This window comes from Ovis aries, chromosome 23 (assembly GCF_016772045.2).
Source record: "Ovis aries strain OAR_USU_Benz2616 breed Rambouillet chromosome 23, ARS-UI_Ramb_v3.0, whole genome shotgun sequence".
Taxonomy (NCBI): Eukaryota; Metazoa; Chordata; class Mammalia; order Artiodactyla; family Bovidae; genus Ovis; species Ovis aries.
Window position 1 is genome coordinate 22,076,495 of NC_056076.1, and position 27,181 is coordinate 22,103,675.

The 27,181-nt window shown below is 40.5% G+C and overlaps 1 protein-coding gene and 1 pseudogene across 4 annotated transcripts; one reads left to right on the forward strand and one right to left on the reverse strand.

Annotated features, from left to right (window-relative positions):
- Positions 1–1,274: 1,274 nt before the first annotated feature.
- Positions 1,275–26,996, forward strand: ZNF24 (zinc finger protein 24). Of its 4 annotated transcripts, none has more exons than XM_060405338.1 (5): positions 1,275–1,377; positions 3,244–3,742; positions 3,974–4,121; positions 22,002–22,138; positions 23,086–26,996. In XM_060405338.1, exons 2-5 carry the CDS (start codon positions 3,323–3,325, stop codon positions 23,206–23,208), a joined length of 828 nt encoding a protein of 275 aa, XP_060261321.1. In that variant the 5' UTR covers positions 1,275–1,377; positions 3,244–3,322; the 3' UTR covers positions 23,209–26,996. The 4 variants fall into 4 exon arrangements, with proteins under 4 accessions (XP_060261321.1, XP_060261322.1, XP_011958738.3 ...); XM_060405339.1 differs by having other exon boundaries at positions 24,531–26,996; XM_012103348.4 differs by lacking the exons at positions 22,002–22,138; positions 23,086–26,996 and adding an exon at positions 6,027–11,617 and having other exon boundaries at positions 1,275–2,057.
- On the reverse strand, positions 9,476–21,902 carry LOC101116110 (small ribosomal subunit protein uS2-like; annotated as a pseudogene).
- Positions 26,997–27,181: the final 185 nt, after the last annotated feature.

Here is a 27,181-nt window from a genome sequence, read left to right on the forward strand (position 1 = left end):
TCCAGGAGACAGTGAAGGACAGAGGAGCCGGGGTGCTGCAGTTCATGGGCTCACAGTCAGACCAGACTTGGCAACTGACCAACCACCGTGTAGCAGGCAGTCAATATCCTGGGATTACTATGTGGAGATACTGTGGTGAATAAGGCAGGCACAGTCTCTGCCTCTATGGGTCTTATGGACAAAAGCAAAACAAACAAACAAAAAAATAGAGAAGTGAATAAATGAGATCGCTTCTACCCAGTGCTATGAGAGAGGGGAGGCTTCCAGGAGGAAAGGTGGTCAGGAAGGCTGAGGATCCAGACCACAATGAGCCTATAGAGCTGGAGAGTGGGGGTGGGGGCAGGGAACAGACTAGTGGGGCCTTACAGGAAAATGTAAGGAATTTTTATGTCATAATTAAGACAGTAGGGGAAGATTCCCCTGAAGGAGGAAATGGCAACCCACTCCAGTATTTTACCTGAAAAATCCCAAGGACAGAGCAGCTTGGCCGGATACAGTCCATAGGGTGGCAAACACAATGAGCAACTGAGCACAAGCAGGAGTAAGGCAGTTAGGGATCCATTAAACGTCTTTACATAGGGGAATTAAGTTGTCTGATTTCTGTTTTTAAACGATCACTTTGGCAGCTGCTTTGTAATATAAACTGTCAAGCCTCAAGTCAGAAAATGACCACGCATTCTGCAAATTCAGTGTGAGCTCACTGCCAAAGCTCTTGGTTAAGAGTCTCATCTTGTTTCCCTGACAAGTAAACTGGTCATAATAAAGTTGTATGGCATAGCAAGTAGGAGGCAAAGGTGAGAGTCATGCCTTGGTTTCAAATCTTGTTTCCCACTCACCAGTTATGAGCACTCCGCAAGCTATTTACTTGTGCCTCAGTGATCTCAGCTGTGAAATGGGAATAACAAAAGTACTTACTATCTCAGCGTTGTTGTGAAAATGAAATTACATGTAAAGCACGGTGACAGTGCCTGGTACAAAGTAATTAACATTCATAAATATTCATAATACTTCTTTCAGAGAACTACTGTGACGATCACATGAGATAATGCATGTGAAAAGGCTTATGAAACCGTAAAGACTGTCTTAGTGGCAGAATTCTTTCTTTTCCTTGTCTTTCAAGCGGAACCCAGAAGGCTGCGATACCGGGGGAGGAAGGCGCGAGGCCAAGCGCAGCCTCAAAGCAGTCATTGTCGTTGGACAGCCCTTCCCCCGGCCCAGAGCACATCTCCATGGCAACGTGGGGCTTCGCCTCCCCCCCGCCTCCTGGGGCCCACAGACCGGAAGCAGTCCGCGCCGGGGGCTGCTGGGAAACGGCTCGTGAGCGGCGTTTCTGCGTCGGCCGAGGACAGCGAAGCGGCTGTGGTTCCCGAGCCCGAGGTTTGCGCGAGTTGGGGGGAAGGGTGTGAGAGACGCTGGCCTGGGGGCTGCAGACTGCTTGACAAGAGTCAGCGAAGAAGCCTGGCGGGAACCTTCCTCGGCTTCTCCCAGAGGCGTGGGGGACAGGCCGCGGTCTCCGTGCCCGGCACTTGTGGGACGGGCAAGGGAAGACGAAAAGCCAGATCGGGCTTTCAGCACCCTCGAAGAGTCCTCCATCCCTTGTGTCCTTCGCGACCCCCGACTTCCCCTCCCCCATCGGCCGGTTTTGTTCTATTTCGAGGCCCTGGCATCTCGCGGAGAATTCTGGGATTCTTCTCGGGCGGAGGTGGGAGTGGGCGGGCCTCGCGCGGGGCCTGCTGGGACTTGTAGTTCAGCTGGCCGCGGGCGGAAGTGCCGCGGCTCGTTTGCTGTTGTGGCCGGGTGGCATTCGGTCTGAGGAAAGCCGCCGCCGCGAGTGCAGGGAAAAGGGGCTGACGTCGTTGGGGTGGGGGCGCGGTTCGAAGCGGCACTCTGCAGGAGTGCGTGGGGAGGTCACTTGGGACCGGGCTCTCCGCCCAAAGACGGTCGGGACCGCGGACCTGCGCTCCCCGCAACTCCTCACATCCCACCGCCAGAGTGCTGTTTGAGAACGTAAAAGGAAGAGAAATGTCTTTTCTGTAGAGTGCTTGAGCCGTAGAAAGGTAGGGTCTTGGAATAGAAACAGATCTGTAGGCCAAAGCTACGTGTTTATAAGGCCGCCACACTCCAGAGTATTTAATTAAACTTGTGTGTATGTTACCTGATAAGATCTTTTCTGATTCCTAGTTTTGGTAGGGTTACAGGAAGTTTTTGGAAATTAGCTTTCGTATTCTGGGGCGTATATGGGTACATTGAGCAGCTGCGTGGCTCATTCTTAACGGGTGTTGTAGACAATGGCATGGGCATGACTGTGCAAATACCAAGGAAAGGATCAGAAATAGCACAAGGTTTCCATGAACGTAGTAGCTGGGGAGATTGTGAGTCATTCAGTGTCAGCGGAAGAATCTGCACCACAAAGGTGTTACGAGAGTTCTTTTTTCCCCCTAGAATTTGCTGATTAATGCCTGTCGTTCCTAATTTAAAGGTATTTATGGTGTGGAGGGTAACTGAAAAATAATTAAATTTTATGGCACATAGTGGTTCCTTTTTTCCAACATTATTATCTATTCCTGACCAAGTGAATTTTTTTAACGTGTATTTAAAGTCCTAGGAGTTCTTAAACATTTAAAAAATAACTGTTAAACGTTTTGTGAAAAAAAGTTTTTTTTAACAGATAGTAAAAAAGCAGTCCCTGCTTTTGAGATGACCTAAGTGTGTCAAGGAACACCAGTATTGAATTGTAGATAATGTGTTCAAGGGTCAGATGCATTTAGATAACACTGAGAAGGGCTGGTTCTTAACTTGGATTCTTTTGATTGTTGAAATAGGTTTTGTTCATAGGTTGGCAAACTTTATCTCTAGAGGACCAGGGTAAATATTAGGTTTCTCATGCCCTATAGTGCCTATTGCAACTACTCAACTCTGCTATTGTAGTGTGAACAAATGAGTAAAATTATTTATGGAGACAGACGATTTAATTTCATGTCATTTTCACATGTAATGGAGTGTTCTTTTGATTTTTTTCCAACCATGTACAAGTGTGAAAACTATTCTTAGTATACGCATTGTACAAAAATGGGCAGCTGGCCAGATTTGGTCATGAGCTGTAGTTTGCAAACTTCTAGTTCAGGTTATTGATTGGCATTTTTAATCTAGTAAAAGAACACATTTTTATTTCCTTTAATCAGTCTGTGTCCAGGTTCTTAGAATATTTAGTCATTTATAAATTTTTCATTTCTTGTGCCTCAGGAGTGCCTGTGAAGAAAACTGGGTATTTCCCTAAGGTATCTTGCCTTGATTGTCTTTCCTTGAAGTATCACAAATCAGGATGTCTGCACAGTCAGTGGAAGAGGATTCAATACTTATCATCCCAACTCCAGATGAAGAGGAAAAAATTCTAAGAGTGAAGTTGGAGGAGGATCCTGATGGTGAAGAGGGGTCGAGTATCCCCTGGAACCATCTTCCTGACCCGGAGGTTTTCCGCCAGAGGTTCAGGCAGTTTGGATACCAGGATTCACCTGGGCCCCGGGAAGCTGTGAGCCAGCTTCGAGAACTTTGCCGTCTGTGGCTCAGGCCAGAGACACACACAAAAGAACAAATCTTGGAGCTGGTTGTACTGGAGCAGTTTGTTGCCATCCTCCCCAAGGAGCTACAGACTTGGGTTCGAGAGCATCATCCAGAGAATGGAGAGGAGGCAGTGACGGTCCTGGAGGATTTAGAGAGTGAACTAGATGACCCTGGACAGCCAGTAAGTTTCCTGTTAGGAGTACTGGCGTAGCAGTATTCACAGCTTCTGAATTAGTTCCACTCAACTAAGTTAGAATTATGTTTATGCTTCCCCTCCCCCCCCTTCATTATTTATGCTGCTTTGCCCTCTAGGCCTCTGCAGCATATGTTTTGTATGATTTCTTTGGTGTGTGTTTTAGTTTTGATTCTCATCAAATTCCTTCTCAACTGAACCAATTCCTATCATTTCCAGGTTTCTCTTCGTCGACGAAAACGGGAAGTGTTAGTGGAGGAGATAGTATCTCAAGAAGAAGCTCAGGGATTACCGAGTTCTGAGCTTGATGCTGTGGAAAACCAGCTGAAGTGGGCATCCTGGGAGCTCCATTCCCTAAGGCACTGTGGTGAGGACCGGAACTCCGTGTGGGCTGGAGAGTGAGAGTGTGGATCTTTTGTCCAGAACTCTGCGTATTTTTACTGGGAGCAGGGAGGGAGAATAATCGCCTTCACCTGATTGCTTAGACATAGACACATTGTAGGATTTCTATTCTTATGTGATAACAGTTGGTTTGCTAACCTTGAGTCTTTTATTCTTCAACATAACATCATCAACCTTTTCTTTGCTTTTATGTCTTTCTTTGAAGGCCTGCCCATTTCTGGTGGGCATTTGACTTACTCTGAGCCATAACCCACCTCTGTGGCTTATTTGCCACCTGTTTCACATCCTTCCAGTCTCCTACCTAGTCTCTCTGGTATAATAAGCTTACTTCTTCAAATCTAGTTTTTTTTGTTATCACCAGAATCTTTTCGTATTTTCAGCTTTTTTGTTTTTTTCTTCAACATAAGTACAGAAAAATTAAATGGAAAGATCGTTCACTAATGCCGTTCTTTCCCAGCATCTTGGCAGTTAATGCCACATACTTACTTATTTTGATACAATCCTGTATATTCCTAAACCTGCTAGATTTCTTTTTCATATTTATAGAAATTAAAATGAAATTTTGTTTGTGGCTGCTTTGGGCATCATTTCTTGAGGCAGTTGAAGGTAATGCTAGTGCAAGCCAGATGAGTTCTGAGTAGGCTTCCCCTCTGGATTATGGGGTGTTCTTCTGTGCAGTAAAGTTTGAGAAGCAGCATCTTTGGTTGTTGGAGGTGGCATCTTCCTGGGTGGCAAACTTCTCCTTTGCCTGAACTATAGAATAGACTTAATTCTTGCCTCTAAACTGTAGAATAGAATAAGTCTCACCTCATTTTAGCGTCTGGTCTTTACCACACTTGGGAACTAAATTCTTTCTGTGCCATTTGTCACCTTCACACTCACTCCTCTGTTATTCAAGTCTCCAGACCTCACTAATCTCCTCTGACTCTTCAGTGTCTCTTTGTCAGCCTTCTTTTCTGTCTCTTAATCATTTGTTACAGACTTTCTCACTATGTACAAGTTTTTGAGTGCTTCTGTTCACCCTTTAGTAACTGTTTATTCATCAAAGCTTGAAGTTTCAGGAAGGTCTTAGATGAGACTTGCTCATACCACTCCTGCCTATAGGTAGATGATGGTACCTCATGTTGGTAATTCAGGCTGTTCTTTCACTGTGCACATCTAACAGGCCTAGAAGTCACAGCTTATCTTAATACCATGACAAATACCAAATACAGCAAGTTGCTTTTACAGGAAAACTTCAGTCATTAAAAGAGCCTTGAATCTGGAAGTGTCATGTCCCAAGTTAACACAGGATGCTCCCAACTTACCTTCAGCTGCTTCTTGTTAGGACTGATGTATTCTCCTTGTAATCTAATCTTGGCTTTGACCTGCCTTGTCTTGCTCATTTTAGAAAAATTACTGTCTGACAGATTGGTTACTTACACTTTATATTTTGATATAATTTCTCCCTTTTTCAAAGCAAAACAGTGTGATTTCCTGATGGCAAATTTTGATTTATTTTTCTCCTGGCCTTAGCTGCATCTCTGTGTCTCCTAACAAACTTAGACTCTCTGAAACATCTGTGTTTTTTCCGCACTTTGATTTTTGACCACCATTGTGTAACCTACTCCCTGTGCTACCACTTACTAGGATACAGTCTTTTAATTCCTCATATGTTCCCATGCTCTCATCTCATTAACCTCATAATCAGTTGTTTTCATTTTTTTCTTTTTTGAGACTAGGCAGTATCATCACCAGTTTCATGGTGCTGTTTATAGACATATATAAGCTATTTACTTCTAGTTCATTTTTTTAAATATTTTTTTTTCTTCAGTTGTCTGTCCTCCCAGAATAGGAAGTAAGTGATATCTACATTTTCTGTTTATTTCAGATGATGATGCTAGGACTGAAAACGGAGCTCTAGCTCCAAAGCAGGAGATTCCTTCAGCAGGAGAATCTCATGAAGTTTCCGGCACTCTCAATATAGGTGTTCCTCAAATCTTTAAATATGGAGAAACCTGTTTCCCTAAGGGCAGGTTTGAAAGAAAGAGAAATCCCTCCCGAAAGAAACAGCATATATGTGACGAATGTGGGAAACACTTCAGTCAGGGCTCAGCCCTTATTCTTCATCAGAGAATCCACAGTGGGGAGAAACCCTATGGATGTGTTGAGTGTGGGAAAGCATTCAGCAGGAGTTCCATCCTCGTGCAGCACCAGAGAGTCCACACTGGAGAAAAACCTTACAAATGTCTTGAATGTGGAAAAGCTTTTAGCCAGAATTCTGGGCTTATCAATCACCAGAGAATCCATACTGGGGAGAAACCTTATGAATGCGTTCAGTGTGGGAAATCCTATAGTCAAAGCTCAAATCTTTTTAGACATCAGCGAAGACACAATGCAGAAAAACTTCTCAATGTTGTGAAAGTTTAAGAAATTAAAAAAAAAAAGTCAGCACTCAGGTCTTTCTTCTGAAATGAAGACAAAATTAAAAACATGAAATGACATAGTTTTCCTATAGACTGTTAGAAAATCCACTGGGAAATGTAGAAAATCTTCACCCATTATTATTATCTTGAAAGGAATGGTGTCATACCTGCCTAGAAACTGAAATTTTAAACTTAATTCAGGTGTTAATGCCTAATCTTCCATGTGATATTTCTTATTATTTTTCCTAATGATGAACTACCTGATCTTTGTCCCTTTGTTACAAAGTTTGCTTCTTAGACAGATACATTATTTGTGTTGGTCATCAAAATGTTCTTTGCAAGGATACATTCCCTTCTGCATTGAAAAACAACATAAGAATCACAAAATCTGAAAACTGAAACCACTTTTTCCAAATTTACCTGTTTCCTTTTACCTAATTTGAATATGAATTTTTGAAAATAGAAGATAAAAGGTGACCAAAAACCAGAGTGAAATGAGCCTTAAAACTCAGATAAGAAGTGACAGTTGATAAAACGTCAAAAAGTGAAAGGGACACCTAGATTGGGGAAGACTGACAAATACTTTGATCCAAGAATTGAAATATATCAAGAATTTATTCTAGGTATAATTATCTGCCTGCTGGAAAACTCAAAAATAGCTCATCCTACCTGTAATTGAGAAGCAACCCACTCATGAAAATAATGTCTTCTCTTGTATCATTAGAAAGTGAACAGTCTAAACAAACAGTTGTAAAGCTTTGAAGGTAGAAATTATAACACTAGGGGAGGATCTGTAGTGAATGGCAGTGTTGAAGGGCAAATGTAAACGAGTAATGGTCTGTCTTGACTTTTAGAAAACAGAAGACTTGAAGATCTAAGTCGTCGTTATTTTTCCTTCATTTTTGTTGAGGACAGGAAAATCCCTGATAGGTGAGGAACAAGGTATCAGGGTTTTGATTTTACTCTTGGTACAAAAGGGTTGAACACCAAGCTAACAGAGCAGCCATGCGTTTATTATTAAATTTTCTACCAACAAGGCACTGTGCTAGGTACTGTAACCCTGCCATGGGGAGGTAGGTATTCTTCCACTGTAAATCATTGGGGGTTGGTATAAAGCTGTTTCCTGTGAGTTAGCCTCTCCCCCCCCGACCCCAGTCTAAGCAGTCCTGGGATGGGGGGTCACCTCTGAGATTCCTAGAGCCATAGTTCTCTTACCAGGGTGTTGTATTGGGGAAAGGAGGACTCAGCTCAAAGAGCTAGCCAGCTTGTCAGCAGTCTTCAGAGGTGAGTCCAAGATAATATCACAGTTTGGAAGTTTATGGGTCTTTTATTAAAAAAAAAACAAAAACTAATCAATCTCTAGTAGTATTGAGGTTGTACTTAACATATTAAGTTGAATGGATTGTTCTATTTAAAAAAGAACTAGGCTATTAACAACTAGTTTATTAATTGTCAGAGTTGGTGGAGCTTTTTTTAATTTTAAGTCTTAACACATTAAAAAAAATGTATAAAAGTAATAACATTGTAGTAGTAGGATTATATACTCCTTGGTTGAGAATCCCAAATACTGTGGTTCTGTTTAGTTGAAAACTCTGGAAGTTAAAATATATAGAATATGAGAAAAGGCTTTTTTATAGTGGGCATAATTGTGTGGAAAATGACCCATGTGAATAAAAATATTACGTATTTCCAGAGTTTTGGGTTACATCTGGTGCTTGGATCAAATTAAAAAATGGAAGGTGTGATTTGCATGAGCCTGTTAAAAAGCAGAGTAATAAATGCAAGGCTAGCTGGTGGAGAAGTGAGGCAGAATGGAGCTTGTTTATAGAATTTTTTGATAATTATAAGAAATGTGCTTTATAGATTAAGATTTATTGAAGTATAAATATGTAGTAATGATATAATGTATTTTAAGTTATACAAGAATATGTAGGGACTTTTGTTTGGGTCTTTTTCTCTTTGTGGCTGAGAGGAAACAAGTCAGTGTCCAATAAAGCTATGAATTCCTCTGCTCTAAGATAAACCGGTCTTGGGTTGATTGATTTATTTATAACTGGCTTCTTTCCAAGTAGGTTCTGAAGTGGCATATTTGGAATACTGCTGGGATGACAGAATTCTTTTATCAGAGTAGGTAAGAAAGGAGTAACCTCTTGGTGGCTAGAGTTTCATGGTTTTTTAGATCTTCTCTTTTCCTGTATACAAAGAAGCTTCCCTGAGGTACATTTGTCATAAATGCCAAAGATGTTTGGTGTAATGTGCGAACTTAGAAAAAAGTATTAGAGTTGGCAAATGTGAGTTTGTCTTGTCATCTCTGATACCTGTGTGTTGTTTAAGAAGGATTCTGAGACTAAGGCAAGGCTCTGGGGGGAAAATGGACTGGACCCCAGAAAACTGGGTGATGATACACATTAAAAGGAAATGATTGTCTTTGTAGTCCCTGTCTCTGGTTATCTATTCAGTGCTTTATGATTTCGTCTGGACTTTCATTGATGTCCACTCAGATGATCATAGTTGGCAATTCTGGGGGGTGCCCAGCCTTTGATGAAGTGGTGATCTAGCATTGCCAAGCAGTGGCATCTGTTGGGTTAGCAAATGAGCAGTCATTATTAAGGCAAGCAGACTGCTTATGCCTGATCAGTGGCCACTGAGCACTTGCTCATTATTGCAAAATTTTCTTTTGATTTTCTTGGAGGTTGAACTCTGCACATTCACACCCAGTTGGCACTTGATCATTTAGCAGTAGGTCTGTCACATTTGTGTAAGTTGCAGGGAGGGTTCTATGTACTGAAATAATCTGCATGCCAGTCATTGGGTTAGACACCGCCCATCTCCCTTAGATTTGTAGACTAGGAAAGCAAGGTTTAGAGATCGTGTGGCTTGCATGTGGCCAGTTAGAGCTAAAACTCAAATCTAGTTCTGTGAACTCCAGGGATGTTTTTTTTTTTTTTTACAATGCAATGAATGATGGCTATTAAACCTTGACTGGTAAATTTTATGCTTTTATCTTATGGTTAGCAAATATAAAAGCTATTAAAACATACTTGTTTGACTTTTCTACAGTTCAAAAACACAAAATGAAAAAGGACATTTCTTTTTATGGTCTAAATTGACAAGTAATAATTATTTGGTTTGCTCTTCTTCCAGACTTAGGCATATACATAATTAAGCAAAAACTTGTTAATAGCTGACACTTGTCACTGTACACAGATACTGTTGGAAGCGCTTTACCATGGATTAACTCTTAATCCCCACACCGACCATATGAGGTAGGTACATACCCCCATTTTACATGTATGCACTGAAAATTGCCTCCTCTCCCTCCCACTTGGATGTAGACTTTTATTTTTTTATGGCTACATACTAACCCATTGCATCAATAACGCTATAACTGGGACTTCCCAGGCAGTCCAGTGGTTAAGACTGGGCACTCCCAATGCAGGGGGCACAAGTTTGATCCCTGATTGGGGAACTAAGATCCCACATGCCACACAGCACAGCCTAAAAAAATATGCGGTAACTTATTAGACAACCCCTATTGGTAGGTGATTTCATTAGTTCCATTTTCTTTTTCATTACAAAGAAAAGTAGAGTTAACATCCATATATATTTTGCTGCCTATGTGGGTATTTCTGTAGCGTAAATAGCCAGAAGTGGATTTATTGGGTCAGGAAATGTATATATTTAATGTTTGGAGAAATACCATGAGAAAATATTGTACCACTTTGCAACGCCATCACTAGTTAGAGTGCCTCTTTGCCTATATTCCCAACAGCCCTGAATCCTTCAATGTGTTTGCTCTTTTTTTTTGTTAATAAGGAGAATTATCTTTTTATACTTATTTGCGATTTGCAAATATACTTTTTATTTCCCATTGTGAATTGCATTTTCCCATTTTTAATTACGAAAATATAAATGACTACCATCTCAGTGTACAAGACTTTTATAAAGGAGCGAAGAGAGACCCTTTTCTCCATTTCCTATCACATTCCACTGCCCACAGTTGAGTATGCATTCATCTAATCTCCTTTACATAATTCCCATGTGAATATGCATATACATATAAATGCCATTTTTACATAAATAGGATATATATATGTATTGTTCTGCAGCTTGCTTTTTTGGTCTCGAAAACCAATCCTGAGGTCTTCAAATCTCCTTAATGGTTGAATAATATTCAGTACTATGAAAATACCATTATTTAACTGTTCCCTTATTTTTTCTTTTGCTCTTACATTGCCAAAGTAAACATCTCTTTCGTATCTTTATGCATGTGTGTGAATATTTTTTTAGAATGGAGTAGAAGGTAGATTGTTGGGTCTGTCAGATTGTTATCAGATTGTCTATCAGGGAACAATCAGATAGTAGACCCACCTTAGCCTTCCAAAAGGCCTTCATGACTTTCTCTTTTCACCAACTGTATGGAAAGTGCTCATTTCCCCATAAAGCTTTACCTGCACTTGATAATTTTTATCTGATGGGCAAAAAAGAAAAAAAGGATCATTTTACATTTTCCTGATGAATGGCAAGGTTAAGGTTATTTTCATATATTTATTGGCCGTTTATAGTTTTATCATAGATAGTTTGTATCCTTCACCTGCTTTTCTGTTGAGTTATGTGGATATATGTTGTTTCTGTTCAGCATCTCTTTCCCTGTCTTGTGATAACAGAATATATATTGTGGGGAACCCATTCCCTGTGGCTTAGGTGAGTACATGACCAGGTCAGGCCTTCCTGAGTCCCACAGCTCCTTAGCCACAGTGATTAAAGAATGGGCATGTAACCCAAGTCAGGCTAAAGAATGCCCTCAACGGAACTTCTGCTGGAACTCTTGGAAAGAACGCTCAACAGAGATCCCACGAACTAAGGACTGTGTAAGCCTGAAAATTTGTACTATTGGAAAGAGTCTGAGGGGAAACTCAGAGGCTAGCAGAAAGGAATGAGAGCTAAGTTCTGATGTCATTTTTCTGGAGGCCCTAGATCCAGCTGTGCCTAAAGCCTGCCCTACCTCTGGACTTTAACGTTTTGTGAGCCAATAAAGTCCCTTTCTTGTTTAAAATAATTGAATTGGGTTTCTGTCCTGATTAATATAGGTTATTTGTATTTTCTTACTGATTTGTAGAAAACCTTTGTAATTTTAAATTCTAGACTTATACTTTATGCACTCCATAAGTTAATAAAATTAGCATGGCCTTCCATGATTTGGCCTCTGTCAACCTCTGCCATTTGTTATTACTATACTCTTGTCTACATCACACAGCACATACATATACTTTAAATTCCAACAATAACTAACACTGGTGTTGGGAATGTCTGTAGATAAAACACGTCACACGGTCAAGTCCTTGGCATTTCTCTTCCCATCCTTCTTAACAGATTCATTAACTTGGGACCCAGACTGGGGATTACACTGCTGAGTGTATGCTCTACTCACCTCCAGCCATCACTCTTAGGGTGTTCCCCCCAAGCAACCCCTGTATGTGACTTGGAATGCCTTCCCATGTCCTCCATTCCCCCTCCTCCCCCCAGTGTGGTTTTCTGGGGTCCTTTTTAAAAAATTTTCAGGCCTGTGGATTTGAAGTTGCTCGGGCCCAAGACTGCCCTGGTATTTAAATCTGTTGCTTTTGGAAACTACAGGTGGCAGTAGGAAAAAGAGAAAGCATGTGATGAATGGTGAGGAGAAAATACACTAGGCGAGAAGAGACCACAAAACATCAAGCAGGAAATGGATTGCAACTTAGGTCATATAGGGAAGACTTCGCTAATAGTGAAGTTTGAGAAAAGATACCAGTAAATGTAAGGAAGCACTCAGACTCTGGAGGAAAGATATTCTAGGCATGGGAACAGCAAGTGTGAAGAACTTGATGTAGGAGCAGTGCCTGATTTGTTCAAGAGACAAGGCCAGTGGGGCTAGAGCAGAGTGAACATGGGTGAATGTAGTGGGTGAAACCAGAGAAAGTGGTTAAGGGTGGAGAGCAGGGCCAGATCATGGAATACTTGGTTAGCCATTGGCGAGAACTATGAATGAGATGGAAAACTCACAGGTTTTGGGCAAAGGAGTGTAGTGAGTAGGTGCTGAGACTAAAGTGTCCCAACTAGTTTCTTTAAATTCGTAAAAAATGTTTCTCTACATATTTTTATGTAAATCTATAATAGACAATATAAACTAATATATAGCTACATGAGAAAAGTGTAGAAATAAAAAGCATTCCAAAAGTAACCCGAGTCCACAACCCTAGTATTATCCCAGTAACAATTTTATGTTGTGTCTACACCTATAAAAATGCACTCTATATACCTGTCCCTGTCTCTACCTATTGTACTGTGTTTACAACAGAAAGAAAAATCTAGAAAGCAGTAGACGAAGTCCATATCTTGATTTCTTAATCTTAGTGCCACTTTTCCTCTTAACTGTGGATCAACTCTACTACCTGAGGCTGCCGTCTCTGTTGGGTCTAAGCTGCCCTCTCAAACCTCAGACATACTGTAGTAATCCTTACCTCTTGCATTATAAAGTTTTCCTCTCTGAATTTTTTGAATTAGCATGTAAATATCCTTTTATAAAACCATCACAAAATCCTTCAGACCAAGATGACTAAATCTAACCTGCTTGAGCAAGTACAATATTAGACAAAGCAAAGAATCAGAAGCAAAGAATAGGAGAGAGGAGATCCCTGAAATGGGAAATTTGAGGCAAATTTGGGGCTTCCCTGGTGGCTCAGATGGTAAAGAATCTCCAATGCAGGAGACCTGGGTTCGACCCCTGAGAAGGCAATGCAACCCACTCCAATATTGCCTGGAGAATTCCATGGGCAGTCCATCAGATCCCAAAGAGCGGGACACGACTAAGCAACTAGTCACTGCCTGTGGCCTTCCAGGCCACAGCACAGGGAGGGAGAACTCCAGCAGAACCTGGCAGTCTCCTTCAATGAGAAGATGGAGCAGGGGGCCCTGACAGGTCAAGGCACTAGCTTTTGCAGGGTGGAGTACCAAAGAGAAGTAAACGTTGGAGATCTGCAGAGGGTCCTTCACAAGCATTCAGCTGAGTGAAAACTATCTGAGGTGGAGGAAAGAACCATCCAGAAGAATTAGTGGGGGAAATCACTGGAACTCACAATGGCCAGGAATAGTACCATCAGGCAGAGCAGAAAGCCTTAAAAGTGACAGGACATCTGTTAGAGCTGTGGTTCTCAAAAGAGGGCAGTTTTGGTGCCCACACACCTTCCCTGTCCCCCCACCCCCCACCCTGCAATCTCACAGGAGGCAATTGGTGATTTCTGGAGACAGTTTTGGTTTTCACAGCCAGAGGAGATGAACCTATACCGGCATCTAGTGAGTGGAGGCCAGAGATGCTGCTGCTGCTGCTAAGTTGCTTCAGTTGTGTCCGACTCTGTGCGACCCCATAGACAGCAGCCCGCCAGGCTTCCCTGTTCCTGGGATTCTCCAGGCAAGAACACTGGAGTGGGTTGCCATTTCCTTCTCCAATGCATTAAAGTGAAAAGTGAAAGTGAAGTCCCTCAGTCTTGTTCGACTCTTAGCGACCCATGGACTGCAGCTAAATGTTCTATTATGAATCATCTGGCCTTAAATGTCAATAGTGCTGAGGTTGAGAAACTCTGGGTCCAAAATGTAGTCTTACCTCCATAGGAGAAAAATGAACCCTAGACAACACTGCCTGAAAGATACTTAATAGCAAGACCTAATAGGATAAAACTGTTTAAGTAATTTAAACACATCCAAGAACAAAGCTCAAGAATATATATATATTAAAAATACTTAGCACCCAATAGCATACAATACACAATGACTGGCATCCAAAAAAAAATTGGGTAATTCATGTCATGCAAAGAAGCAGGAAAACGCAACCATAATAAGAAAAACCGCTCAAATTGATCCAGAAGCGACAATTAGACAAGCTCATTAAGACAGTTATTAAACTGTATTCCATATGATCAAGAAGATAAGGAAATATAGAACATGCTCAGTAGCGACATGAAATCTAAGAAAAACAACCAAATCAAGCTTTTGGAGATGAAAGCTACAATATCATATTTTTTTTTTAAAAAAAAAGCACAGATGGGATTAATTGTGGATTAAACATAATAGAAAAAAAATTTACCGTAGGTAAGACATAGCAAAAATCATTCAAAATGAAAAAAAGGAAAACACTGAGAAAAAATGAACAGAGCTACAGTACAGTATTGGAAAAGGCAATGGCACCCCACTCCAGTACTCTTGCCTGGAAAATCCCATGGACGGAGGAGCCTGGTAAGCTGCAGTCCATGGGGTTGCTAAGAGTCGGACACAACTGAGTGACTTCACTTTCACTTTGCATTTTCATGCATTGGAGAAGGAAATGGCAACCCACTTCAGTGTTCTTGCCTGGAGAATCCCAGGGACAGCGGAGCCTGGTGGGCTGCCGTCTATGGGGTCCCATAGAGTCGGACACGACTGAAGCGACTTAGCAGCAGCAGCAGCAGCACAGTATCAAGCAGCGTAGTATGTACAACGGTAATTAGAGTTCCCAAAGGTGAGGGGAGAAAGGAACAAAGAAATATTTCAACAAATTATTTCTGGCACACAGGTTTTACAGGTAAATTTTTAGCCATTACATATATTAATAAAAGAAAAAAGTCTCCATTTAATTACTTCAGTTCCACTTTAAGAAACCACAATAAGAATAAATTAAGCCCAAAGTAAAGAGAAGAAAAGAAAGACTAGATTGGAAATCAATAGAATAGAAAACAAAAATAAGAAATCAATTTCTATACTCTCTTTAAACCAAAAGTAACTTTTTAAAAAGAACAAGATAAACTTATAAGCCAAACTGATCAGGGGGAAAAAAAAAAAGATGCAAATTATATCAGGAATGAGAGGTGTGACATTACTGAATATTAAGCTGATTCTCCACACACAGAGTAGTAATGAAGTTTGCTAAACTCCACATGCTGGTTCCAATACCAACTTATTATTTGAGCTGTCAGCAGTATTTTGCATAATTGACATTTTCATTTGGCTTCAGGAACAACACACTTGGTTTTTCTCTACCTTGTGGGACATTTCTTCTCAGTCTCAATGGTGGTATTTCCTCAACTCTCTAGCCTTCAGTATGTTGGAGTGCTTGAGGGGTCAGCGTTCAAATCTCTGGTTTTCTACCTATGTTCTCTTCCTAGGATCTCATCTGGTCTTGAAGCGAAGCCGCTCAGTCATGTCTGACTCTTTGCGACCCTGTGGACTGTAGCCCGCCAGGCTCCTCTGTCCATGGGATTCTCCAGGCAAAAATACTGGAGTGGGTTACCATTTCCTTCTCCAGGGGATCTTCCCGACCCAGGGATCAAACCCAGGTCTCCCACATTGGAGGCAGATGCTTTAACCTCTGAGCCATGCAGGAACCTCTGGTCTTAGGTCTTTACAATTAGTACCTAGGATTCCAAAATCTGTATTCCAGCCTTGACCTCTTCTCTGAACTACAGGTTCATAAATCCCTTTGCCTACCAGATATCTCCACTTTGATGCCTACTTTAATCTGGGTTCCCAAGAAAACAGAGCCTAAAATTAAACCTTATTGTTAATTCTTTATTGCATGCCTTTGTGCTCAGCTGTGTCCGATTCTTTGCAACCCCCTGGACTGTAGCCAGCCAGGCTCCTCTGTCCTTGGGATTTCCCAGGCAAGAACTCTGGAGTGGGTTGCCATTTCCTCCTCCAGGGGATCTTCCTGATCCAGGGATGGAACCTGGGTCTCCTGTGTCTCCTGCATTGGCAGGTGGGTTCTTTTCCTTTATTGGGGTGGTGCAATCTCAGAACATGATGACTGAAGGTAAATGGGTAGTGAGGCAGGGAAAAAGAAAGGTACAAGTGGGTGTCACTCTGTGTCTACAGTCAAGGCACAGCTGTTTGCATAGTTTCACTGTCTTCAGAGTGCATGTGGTATGAACTAGGTCATCTCACCATGGGGTGGGAGGAAGGAGATGACTTTTCTTCAGGCTCCCCTCAGTTTCCACCAGAGAACATCAACGCCACACTCCCAGGTGGTATCCTTGAGCCCTTCCAGCAGCAGCCACTGAGAAGTCAGGATCCAAGACAGCACAGCAGCACAGGGGGAGTGTTGGGCCAGAGATCCAGGGGGAGTCAGTTGCTCCCTCCACTTGCAGCCTGGCGCTGCAACCGCAAGGTGGATGGTGCAGGCAGTCTTCTTAGAGGGTCATCAGTATCAAAGAGCAGAAACCCTGGCCCTGCAAATAGGCTTATAAATGGGGCTTGGAACAGTGATTCATTAGGCATCTTCAACCTAACATGCCCCAATCAAACTTTTAATTTCTCACCAAACATGTAGTTTTCTCGTATCTTATATTGCCATCTTATAAAGTGGCAATTTTATCCTCCCAGTTGTTCAGGCCAGAGCCTCCTCATCTCCCTGCTTTACTCAGTTCCCCACAAGGCAGCCAGATCACAGAAACCAGACTATACCATTTCTCTGCTCAAAATCCTCTTTCTCCTTGCTATGAATGTCAAAGGAACACTGTGCCTGCAACTTCAGTTCAGTTGCTCAGTTGTGTCTGACTCATTGCAACCCTATGGACTGCAGCATGCCAGGCCTCTCTGTCCATCACCAACTCTCAGAGTTTACTCAAACTCATGTCCATTGCGTCAGTGATGTCATGCAACCATCTCATCCTCTGTCGTCCCCTTCTCCTTTTGCCTTCAATCTTTCCCAGCATCAGGGTCTTTTCAAATAAGTCAGTTCTTCCCATCAGGTGGCCAAAGTATTGCAGTTTCAGCTTCCTTCTCATCCTCTTTTAATTACATGGCTGCAGTCACCATTTGTAGTGATTTTGGAGGCCCCCAAAATTAAGTCTGTCACTCTTTCCACTGTTTCCCCATATACTTGCCATGAAGTGATGGGACCAATGCCATGATCTTAGTTTTCTGAATATTGAGTTTTAAGCCAAAATTTTCACTCTTCTCTTTCATTTTCATCGAGAGGCTCTTTAATTCTTCTTTGCTTTCTGCCATAAGGGTGGTGTCATCTGCATATCTGAGGCTATTGCTATTTCTCCTGGCAACACTGATTCCAGTTTGTGCTTCATCCAGCCCGGCATTTTGCATGATGTACTCTGCATATAAGTTAAATAAGCCGGGTGACAATATACAGCCTTGACATACTCCTTTCCCAATTTGGAACCAGTCTGTTGCTCCATGTCCAGCTCTGACTGTTGCTTCTTGACCTGTATACAGATTTCTCAGGAGGCAGGTCAGGTGGTCTGGTATCCCCATCTCTTTCAGAATTTTCCACAGTTTGTTGTGATCCACACAGTCAGAGGCTTTGGCATAGTCAATAAAGCAGAAATAGATGTTTTTCTGGAACTCTCTTGCTTTTTCCATGATCCAGCGGATGTTGGCAATTTGATCTCTGGTTCCTCTGCCTTTTCTAAAACCAGCTTGAACATCTGGAAGCTCACAGTTCATGTATTGCTGAAGCCTGGCTTGGTGAATTTTGAACATTACTTTACTAGCATGTGAGATGAGTGCAATTGTGTGGTAGTTTGAGCATTCTTTGGCATTGCCTTTCTTTGGAATTGGAATGAAAACTGACCTTTTCCAGTCCTGTGGCCACTGCTGATTTTTCCAAATTTGCTTGCATATTGAATTCAGCACTTTCACAGTATCATCTTTCAGTATTTGAAAGAGCTCAACTGGAATTCCATCATCTCCACTAGCTTTGTTCGTAATGATGCTTCCTAAGGCCCACTTGACTTCACATTCCAGGATGTCTGGCTCTAGGTGAGTGATCACACCATTGTGATTATCTGGGTCATGAAGATCTCTTTTGTATAGTTCTGTGTTTTCTCGCCATCTCTTCTTAATATCTTCTGCTTCTGTTAGGTCCATACCATTTCTATCCTTTATCGAGCCCATCTTTGCATGAAATGTTCCTTTGGTATCTCTAATTTTCTTGAAGAGATCTCTAGTCTTTCCCATTCTACTGTTTTCCTCTATTTCTTTGCACTGATTGCTGAGGAAGGCTTTCTTATCTTTCCTTGCTATTCTTTGGAACTCTGCATTGAAATAGGCGTATCTTTCCTTTTCTCCTTTACCTGCAAAGTAAGTTGTCTGCAACTTACTCCTAAACAATCCAGGAAAAAAAATTAAAAATATATATATAGATATATCTGGGTAGATAGAGTAGGTAGGTAGATAATGATAAAGCAAATGTGATAAAATGATATTTGGGGAATCTGGGGGAAGCACATATAGGAATTCTTTGTACTCTTCTTGCAACTTTTCTGTAAGTTTGAAATCTCAAAATGCAAATTTAGAAAAAACAGTAGCCCTGAAAGAGAGAGAGCAAATTACTAAAAGGAAATCAGGTAAGGTGCTATTATTGAGAAATTTGGGGGCAGGGAGAGAGAGGAGGAATATTGAGAAAGCAATTATAAATATCCCTTATAGCCATATTTAAAATGAAGATGTAGAGCTATATTTATGATAAAGGAATATTTCTGGTACAACAATGGAAAATTTTTCATTTGCCACTGTCAATATGATTTTTAGAACAAAGTACACATATATGTAGTATGGCACTCATCAAAATACTCGGTCTACTCTCCATCAGGTGGCCAAAGTATTGGAGTTTCAGCTTCAGTATCAATCCTTCCAGTGAATATTCAGGGTTGAGTTCCTTAGGGTTGACTGGTTTGATCTCCTTGCAGTCCAAGGGACTCTCGAGTCTTCTCCAATACCACAGTTCAAAAGTATCAATTCTTTGGTTCTCAGCCTTCTTTATGGTCCAACTCACATCTGTACATGACTACCGGAAAAACCATACCTTTGACTATACAGACCTTTGTCAGCAAAGTGACGTCTCTACTTTTTACTATGCTGTCTAGGCTTGTCATAGCTTTTCTTCCAAGAAGCAAGTGTCTTTTAATTTCATGGCTACGATCACCATCCTCAGTGATTTTGGAGCCCAAGAAAGTGTCACTGGTTCCACTTTTTCCCCTTCTATTTGCCATGAAGTGATGGGACCAGAGCCATGATCTTAGTTTTTTGAATTGAGTTATAAGCCAGCTTTTTCACTCTCCTCTTTCACCTCATCAAGAGGTTCTTTAGTTCCTCTTTGCTCTCTGCCATTAGAGTGGTATTATCTGCATATTTGAGGTTGTTGATTTCTCCCAGCAATCTTGATTCTAGCTTGTAATTCATTCAGCCTGGTATTAGTGTAAGTGATAAATGATATTGTATAGATTCAATCTGCCTGCCAGAGAAATGAAATGAAATGAAATGAAATGAAATGAAATGAAATAAAAGGGCTTCCCTGGTAGCTCAGAGGTTAAAGCATCCATCTGCAATGCGGGAGACCTGGGTTTGATCCCTGGGTCGGGAAGATTCCCTGGAGAAGGAAATGGCAACCCACTCCAGTATTCTTGCCTGGAGAATCCCATGGACGGAGGAGCCTGGTGGACTATAGTCTATGGGATCGCAAAGAGTCGGACATGACTGAGCGACTTCATCTCTTCATTCAGCCTGGTATTAGTGTAAGTGATAAACGATATTGTATAGATTCAGTCTACCTGCCAGAGAACTGGATCCCAATTCTTTGAAAGATTGCTTTTAATGTGCCTTGGAGGCTCAGCTGCAGCTCGACAGCTGGAATGATCAAAGGCCTGAAGGGTGTTCTAGCGGAATGTGGAGAGATGGGTGTGTCAACATTCTTGGGAAAGCTGGCCTCTTGTTCTAGTTTCAGAAAGGAAATCTTCCTCTGTAAGGAACATAATCCACAGCTTCCATAAAGTTAGTTGGGTAATGTATGGTCTATTACCTTAAAAAGATTGTGTGAGATTTTTTTTTTTTTTCATTTACTGTCTGGAAGTATTCCTTGCTGAGATGTCTGGCTTAGAATATTCTTTATAGGAAAATTTTAAATTACAGATAATGTCCTTAATAGACATAGAGCTATTCAAATTTTATATTTCTTATTATGTTAATTTTAGATTAATTTTATTATTTTCAGGTAAAATTATTAATCATATCCTTCATATTACCCCTGTAATGGCTGTAGATCTGTGCTGACAGCCACTTTTGCATTCCTTACATTGACATATGGGACTTTTCTCTCTTTCTTGATTAGTTTTGCTGGGAGAATATCAGATTTATTCTTTTCCCAAAAATGAGCCTTTGGCTTTATTTTCTTTTCAAAGTGTTTGCTTTCTAGTTCATTAATTCATGCTCTACTATTTCCTTCCTTCTCTTTTTTTTAAAAAAAACTTTATTTTCCCTCAACTTAATTTCCATGTTCTATTTAAAGTCTATGAGAGAGTGGTTTAAAACCACTCAGTGGTCTTCCCTCCTCATTCCTGAGCAGTGGGAGCTGCGTACTCCAGTCTTCAGGAGGGACTGCTGAGTAGGCACCCAGGGCACCTGTACGCTGCACTCCAGTCTGGGATCTCAGGTTGAGCAGCAGTAAACTCAGGAGCTAGAGCTGTCCACTCACACTGAAATGCCTCTTTGGTCACAGCCTTTTGAACAGCAGCCTGCTCCTCCTCTTCAATCTCTTCTGGGTCTGTGTGGACGCTGAGATCAGGTGTGACCTCCTGTGGGTGTTCATGAGAGATGGTGCCATGCATGTATACAACTTCGTAGGCCAGCACCCGTCACAGACCCACTGAGTGAGCTCCCTTGTTGTTGGAGGAAATGGCAATGCCCACAGAGCGGAGTTGAGTCTGAGTTACACAGAGCAGTGGTAGGCAGGTTAACGTAAGAGGCCTCTGTGAGAGGCTAGTGCGTGGCCCTAGGATCAGCAACCACCGGAAGTCCCCACTCCCAGAAGACTGCCTGGATCTGGTGAGTGAAATCTCCAGGACTGACACAGTCAGCAACAGGAATGGCCTTGGGGCAGCAGCAAACTTCAGCACAGCTTGGTGGCCAGTATATCTGGAGGACAGGACACTGACATTAGCCGAGTTTTCAGTGGGATCAATGGCATGGCACAAGCTGCCAGAACTTTCTCCCACATTCTCTTCAGATTTATGAGGTAGACACCATCACTTTTTCCTTTTGTAGATTCACTGTTCCATTTGGAAGTCAACCTAAGTGCCTCCTAAATGGGTTCCTTATGTAAGGATTTTTCTTTCTAAAATAGTTTAATTAATTTTTATTTGGCTGCACCAGATCTTTGTTGCAGTGGCATGCAGGATCTTTAGTTGTGGCATGTAGGATCTAGTCCCCTGACTAGGGTTTGAACCCAAGCCCCCAGCATTGGGAGCATGGTATCTTAGCCACTGTGCCACCAGGAAGTCCCTATGTAAGGAATTTGAGGACCTCTTCTTCTTTCTTTTGCAGGACATAAAGGGCTCTGGATATTGTGAGTATTTTTCTTTAAATTATGATGAGAAACCAGAACAACCCATATGAATCTCTCTCTACTTTCCTTTGGGGCTTCCCAGGTGGCTCAGTGGTAAAGAATTCACCGGCAAAGCAGGAGATGCAGGTTCAACCCTGGGTTGGGAAGAGCCCCTGGAGAAGGAAACGGCAACCTGCTCCGGTATTCTTGCCTGGGAAATCCCATGGACAGAGGAGCCAGGTGGGCTACAATCTATGGGGTCACAAAGAGTGACTAAACAGCAATAACTACTTTCTTTAGATTTACTTGGTATTCTTTTTCTAACTTCTGGTGATGGAGATTCAAACCACTAAATTTTAGCCTTTCCCTCTCCCCCTAAAACATGCACTGAATGCTATACATTTCTTTAATCAGGACTTTAGTTGTATCTTATTTTATTTTTGTGGATAAAGTTGTATTTCACTTAATCCAGATAAAAATACATTCTAATTTCCATTGTGTTTGTTTCTTTTACCCATGGGTAATTTGAATTGTTTTTCTTAATTTTCAAAGATTTGGAAATTTTAAAAATGTTTATGCTGTTGATTTCTAGCTAGTTTTATTGTTTTATGAAAACATATGCTAAGTATGCTAGTAAGTAGTCACTAACCAGATGTAACTGTATAAGTTAATTAAAATAAATACAATACAGTTCATTAGTCACATAATTTAAGTGCTCAGTAGCCACACGTGGCTAGTGACTACTGTATTGATTCTGGTGTCTATTGTATTGAACAATACAGATGGAACACAGAAAATTCTGTTGTATAGCCTGACTCTAAATGATTTCAATCTAACAAAGTTTGTTGAGGCTTGCTTCACAAACCAGCATATGCTCAGTTTTGGAAAATGTTCTCGGTGCACGTAAAAAGAATCAAGTTTCCTGCCATTACTGGTTGCACTGTTATCTATGTGTCCGTTAGGTGAATTTATTAATCATATTGTCCAAATATACTATATTCTTGGACATTTTTCCCTGCTTGTTCTCTTTCACTAAGAGATTTGTGTAAGTCTCCTACTAAAATTGTAGATTTACCTTTCGCATTTTAGTTTTGTCAATTTTAGCTTTATATACTGTGAAGCAAAACTGTTAGGTGTATACACATTTAGTATATTTCTATTTTCTTGGTAAACTGACTCATCAACAGTCTTCTGGGAGTGGAGACTTACGGTGGTTACTGATCCTAGGGATGCCCACCAGCCTCTCACAGAGGCCTCTGTTCATTTTATCTCTGGTAAGACATTTGGTTTACAGTCTACTTCTTGTCTAATACTGGTATAGCTATTAGCACCTTCTTTTGGTTAATGTTTGAATGAAGTATCTTTTTCCGTACTTGTATTAATATTTGAAATTTCCTGGATTTTGACAGTTGTGCTTGTGTGTGTGCTAAGTTACTCCAGTTGTGTCTAATTCTTTGCAACCCCATGAACTATAGCCCTCCAGGCTCCTCTGTCTATGGGATTTCCCAGGCAAGAATACTGCAGTGGGATGCCATGCCCTCCTCCAGGGGATCTTCCCAACCCAGGGATCAAACCCTGCAGCGTATATCTCCTGCATTGATAGGCAGGTTCTTTACCCACTGAGCCCCTTGGAATCTCCTTGATAGTTGTATCTCAAGTAATATGATTAAAAAAAATTCTAGTCAAGAATGTTTGTCTTGTGTCCACTTGCATGTAACATGGGCTTCCCAGGTGGTGCTAGAGGTAAAGAAACCAGTTGCCAATACAAGAGATGTAAGAGACATGGGTTCAATCCCTGGGTTAGGAAGGTCCCATTACTGGTGTATTTGGGCTTACATATCATGCTCCTATTTGTTTTCTATCTATATTCTTTTTCTCTTGCTGCCTTCTTTAGGATTAATCAAGTTTTTATTACTCCATCTTACTTTTTGTTAAATTCTTAGTTATATTCCTCTTTTACTCTAGAGATCACAACACGCATCCTTATTTATTGGAACCTAATATAAATTAGTACTTCTACCATCTTCCTGAGAATGTACTTAGATCCTGACTTTAGGCATTCTTACCTTTTCTTATAGTCAATATTTGTTTAGATTTACCTTCAGATTTATACTTTCCATGGCTCTTCATTTTTCCTTAAGTGTTCTTCTCTTGTGCCTGAAGAGCTTCTTTTAGTATTTTTTGAGTCTGTGAGCAATGAATTCTCTCCTTTTTATTTGTCTGGAAATATCTTTACATTGTCTTTACTTTTGAAAATTATACTTCCAAGATATCTCACTATCTTCCGGCTTTATGTTGAGAAGTTAAGCCTCAGTCTAGTCATTGCTTCCTTGAATATAACGACTTCCCCCCTTCTTAAGATTTTCTCTTTTCTTTGGTACTATGTTAGGTATGATGATATCACCAGCTATACTTTCTTTGCAGTTTTTGGTGTCTGCGGTGCTCTTTTAATGTATGACTTGATTATTCATGAGCATTGGAAAATTCTTGACCAGTCTTTAAATACAGCCTTTGTGCCATCATCTCTTATTTCATTGAGATTCAAATTTTGTGTATGTTAGGACTTTCTGATGACTTAGTAGCTAGCTCAGTTCAGGCGCTCAGTCATGTCTGACTCTTTGTGACCCCACAGCTTAGTAGCTAAGTTGTGACCCATTGGAAAAGACTTGATGCTGGGAACGATTGATGGTAGGAGGAGAAGGGGTTGACAGAGGATGAGATGGCTGGATGGCATCACCAGCTCAATGAACATGAGTTTGAGCAAACCCCAGGAGATACTGAAGGACAGGGAAGCCTGGCGTGCTGCAGTTAGCAACTGAACAACAAGACCTTTTTACCATAGCAGGTATGTATGATTCCTATGCTCTCTTCTGTATCTCCTATAACTTTTTTTTCTTCCATGTTTCAGCCTTGGTGTTTTCTACTTATGTATCTCTCACTAACTTCCATTTCAGTGTATCCAATCTGCTGGGTACACCATGTAAGTGGGATCATAAAATATCTGTCCGTGTCTGGCTTATTTCCCTTAGCATGATGTCTTCAGTGTTCCTCTATGACATAGTGTGTATCAAAATTTCCTTTCTCTGTAAAGCTGAGTAATATTCTACTGTATTTATATACCACATTTTGTTTATTCATTGTCTGTCCATGGACATTCAGATTGTTTTCAGCTTTTGGCTATTGTCAGTAATGCTGCTGTGATCAGTAAACAAATATTTGAGTCCCTTCTTCCAACCATTCTGTGTCTATACCCAGAAGTGGAATTACTGGATCATATTGTAGTTCAGTGTTTAATTTTTTGAGGACCCACGATACTGTTGCCTACAGTGGCTACACCATTTTACATTCCCATCAGCATTGTGCAAGAGTTCCAGTTTCTCACCAACAATATTATTTCCTTACTTCCTTCTATCCCTCCTTCTTTCCTTTCTTAATGGCTATCCTAATAGGTATAGAATATCTCACTGAGGTTTTGGTCTGCATTTCCCTAATGATTAGTGATATTGAGTATCTTTTTATGTGCTTTTTGACCATTTTTATAACATCTTTGGAGAAATGTCTATTCAAGCCACTTGACCAATTAAAAAGATCTGGTTAATTATTGTTGAGTTGTAGGGGTTCTTTATATATTCTGAATATTAATCCCTTATTTGTAAATCAATGGCTGTTTCATGTTGATGTTTGGTAGAAATGAATGTAATACTGTACAGCAATTATCCTTCTATTAAAAATAAAAAAAATTTTAAATCCATCTGTATATGATTTGCAAATATTTTCTCAAATTCTATGGATTTCCTTTTTCATTCTTATAATAGTATCCTTTTATGCATGTTTTAAATTTTGATGAAATCCACTTAATTCATTTCCTCTTATGTTGTCATATCCAAGAAATCACTGACAAATCCAATTTCCTCCATGTTTTCTTCTAAGAGTTTTGTAGTTTTAGTTCTTATGTTTAGGTCTTTGATCCATCTTGAGTTAGTTTTTGTACATGGTGTAAGGCAAGGGTCCAAATTCATTCTTTTGCTTGTCAATATGCAGTTTTCCCAATGTCGTTTATCAAGAAAACTGTCTTTTTACACATTGAATGGTCTTGACACCCTTGTTGAAAATCATTTGAGTATTTATGGGAGGGTTTATCTCTGGGCTCTCTATACTATTCCATTGGTCTATGCATTTGTCTTTATGCCAGTAGGACACTGTTTCTATTACTGTAGTTAAGTTTCAAAATCAGGAAGTGTGGGACTTCCAACTTTGTTCTTCCTCAAGGTTGTTTTGGCTATTGAGGGCTCCTTGATATTCCATGTGAGCTTTAGGATGGATTTTTCTGGGTCTGAAAAAATTGTTGTTAGGGTTTTGATAGGGATTTCACTGAATCTGTAGATTTCTTTGGGTAGTATTTACTACTCTCTGTTACTTGATGTATTTAACACCATGGAGTGTCTTCATTTGTTGGTGTCTAATTTCTTTCAGAACATTTTGTAGCTTTTAGTGTATAAGTTTTTTGTTTCCTTGGTTAATTTTTTAATGTACTTAATACCATGGGATGGCTCTTCATGTATTGGTGTCTACTTTCTTTCATATGTTTTGTAGATTTTAGCATGTCTTTTGTTTCCTTGGTTAAGTGTATTCTTCAGTATTTTATTCTTTTTGATGCCACTGTAAATGGAATTGCTTTTTTCAGGTTGTTTATTGTTAGTGTATAAAAACACAACTGATTTTTGCATGTTGATTTTGTACCCTACAACTGTGCTAAATTGATTTGAGTTCTAACAAGTTGTGTGCATGAGACTTTAAGGATTTTCTGTATGTAAGATCGTGTTATCTACAAAGAGATATCATTTTAATCCCTCCTTTATTTTTCTTGCTAGTTGCTGTGGCTAGGAGTTCCAGTGCTATATTAACATGGCAAAAGCAGGCATTCTTATTCCTCTCAGAGGAAACGTTTTCAGGGTTTCACCACTGAGTACATGTTAACTATGAGTTTTGTATGTATGGCCTTTATTATTATCCAGGTATTATTCCGAGATTGTTGAGTGTGTGGGTTAAGTCATGAAAAGGTGTAAAATTTTGTCAAATAAATTTTTTTTTGCATTGAGATGATCATGTGGTTTTTACTCTTTACTCTCATAATATGATGCATTACATTGGTTCATTTTCATATGTTGAACCATCCTTGCATGTCAGAAATAAATTCCACTTGGTCTTGGTGTATAACCCTGTTAATGTGCTATTGAATTCTGTTTGGTAATATTCTGTTGAGGGTTTTTGCATCAATATTTA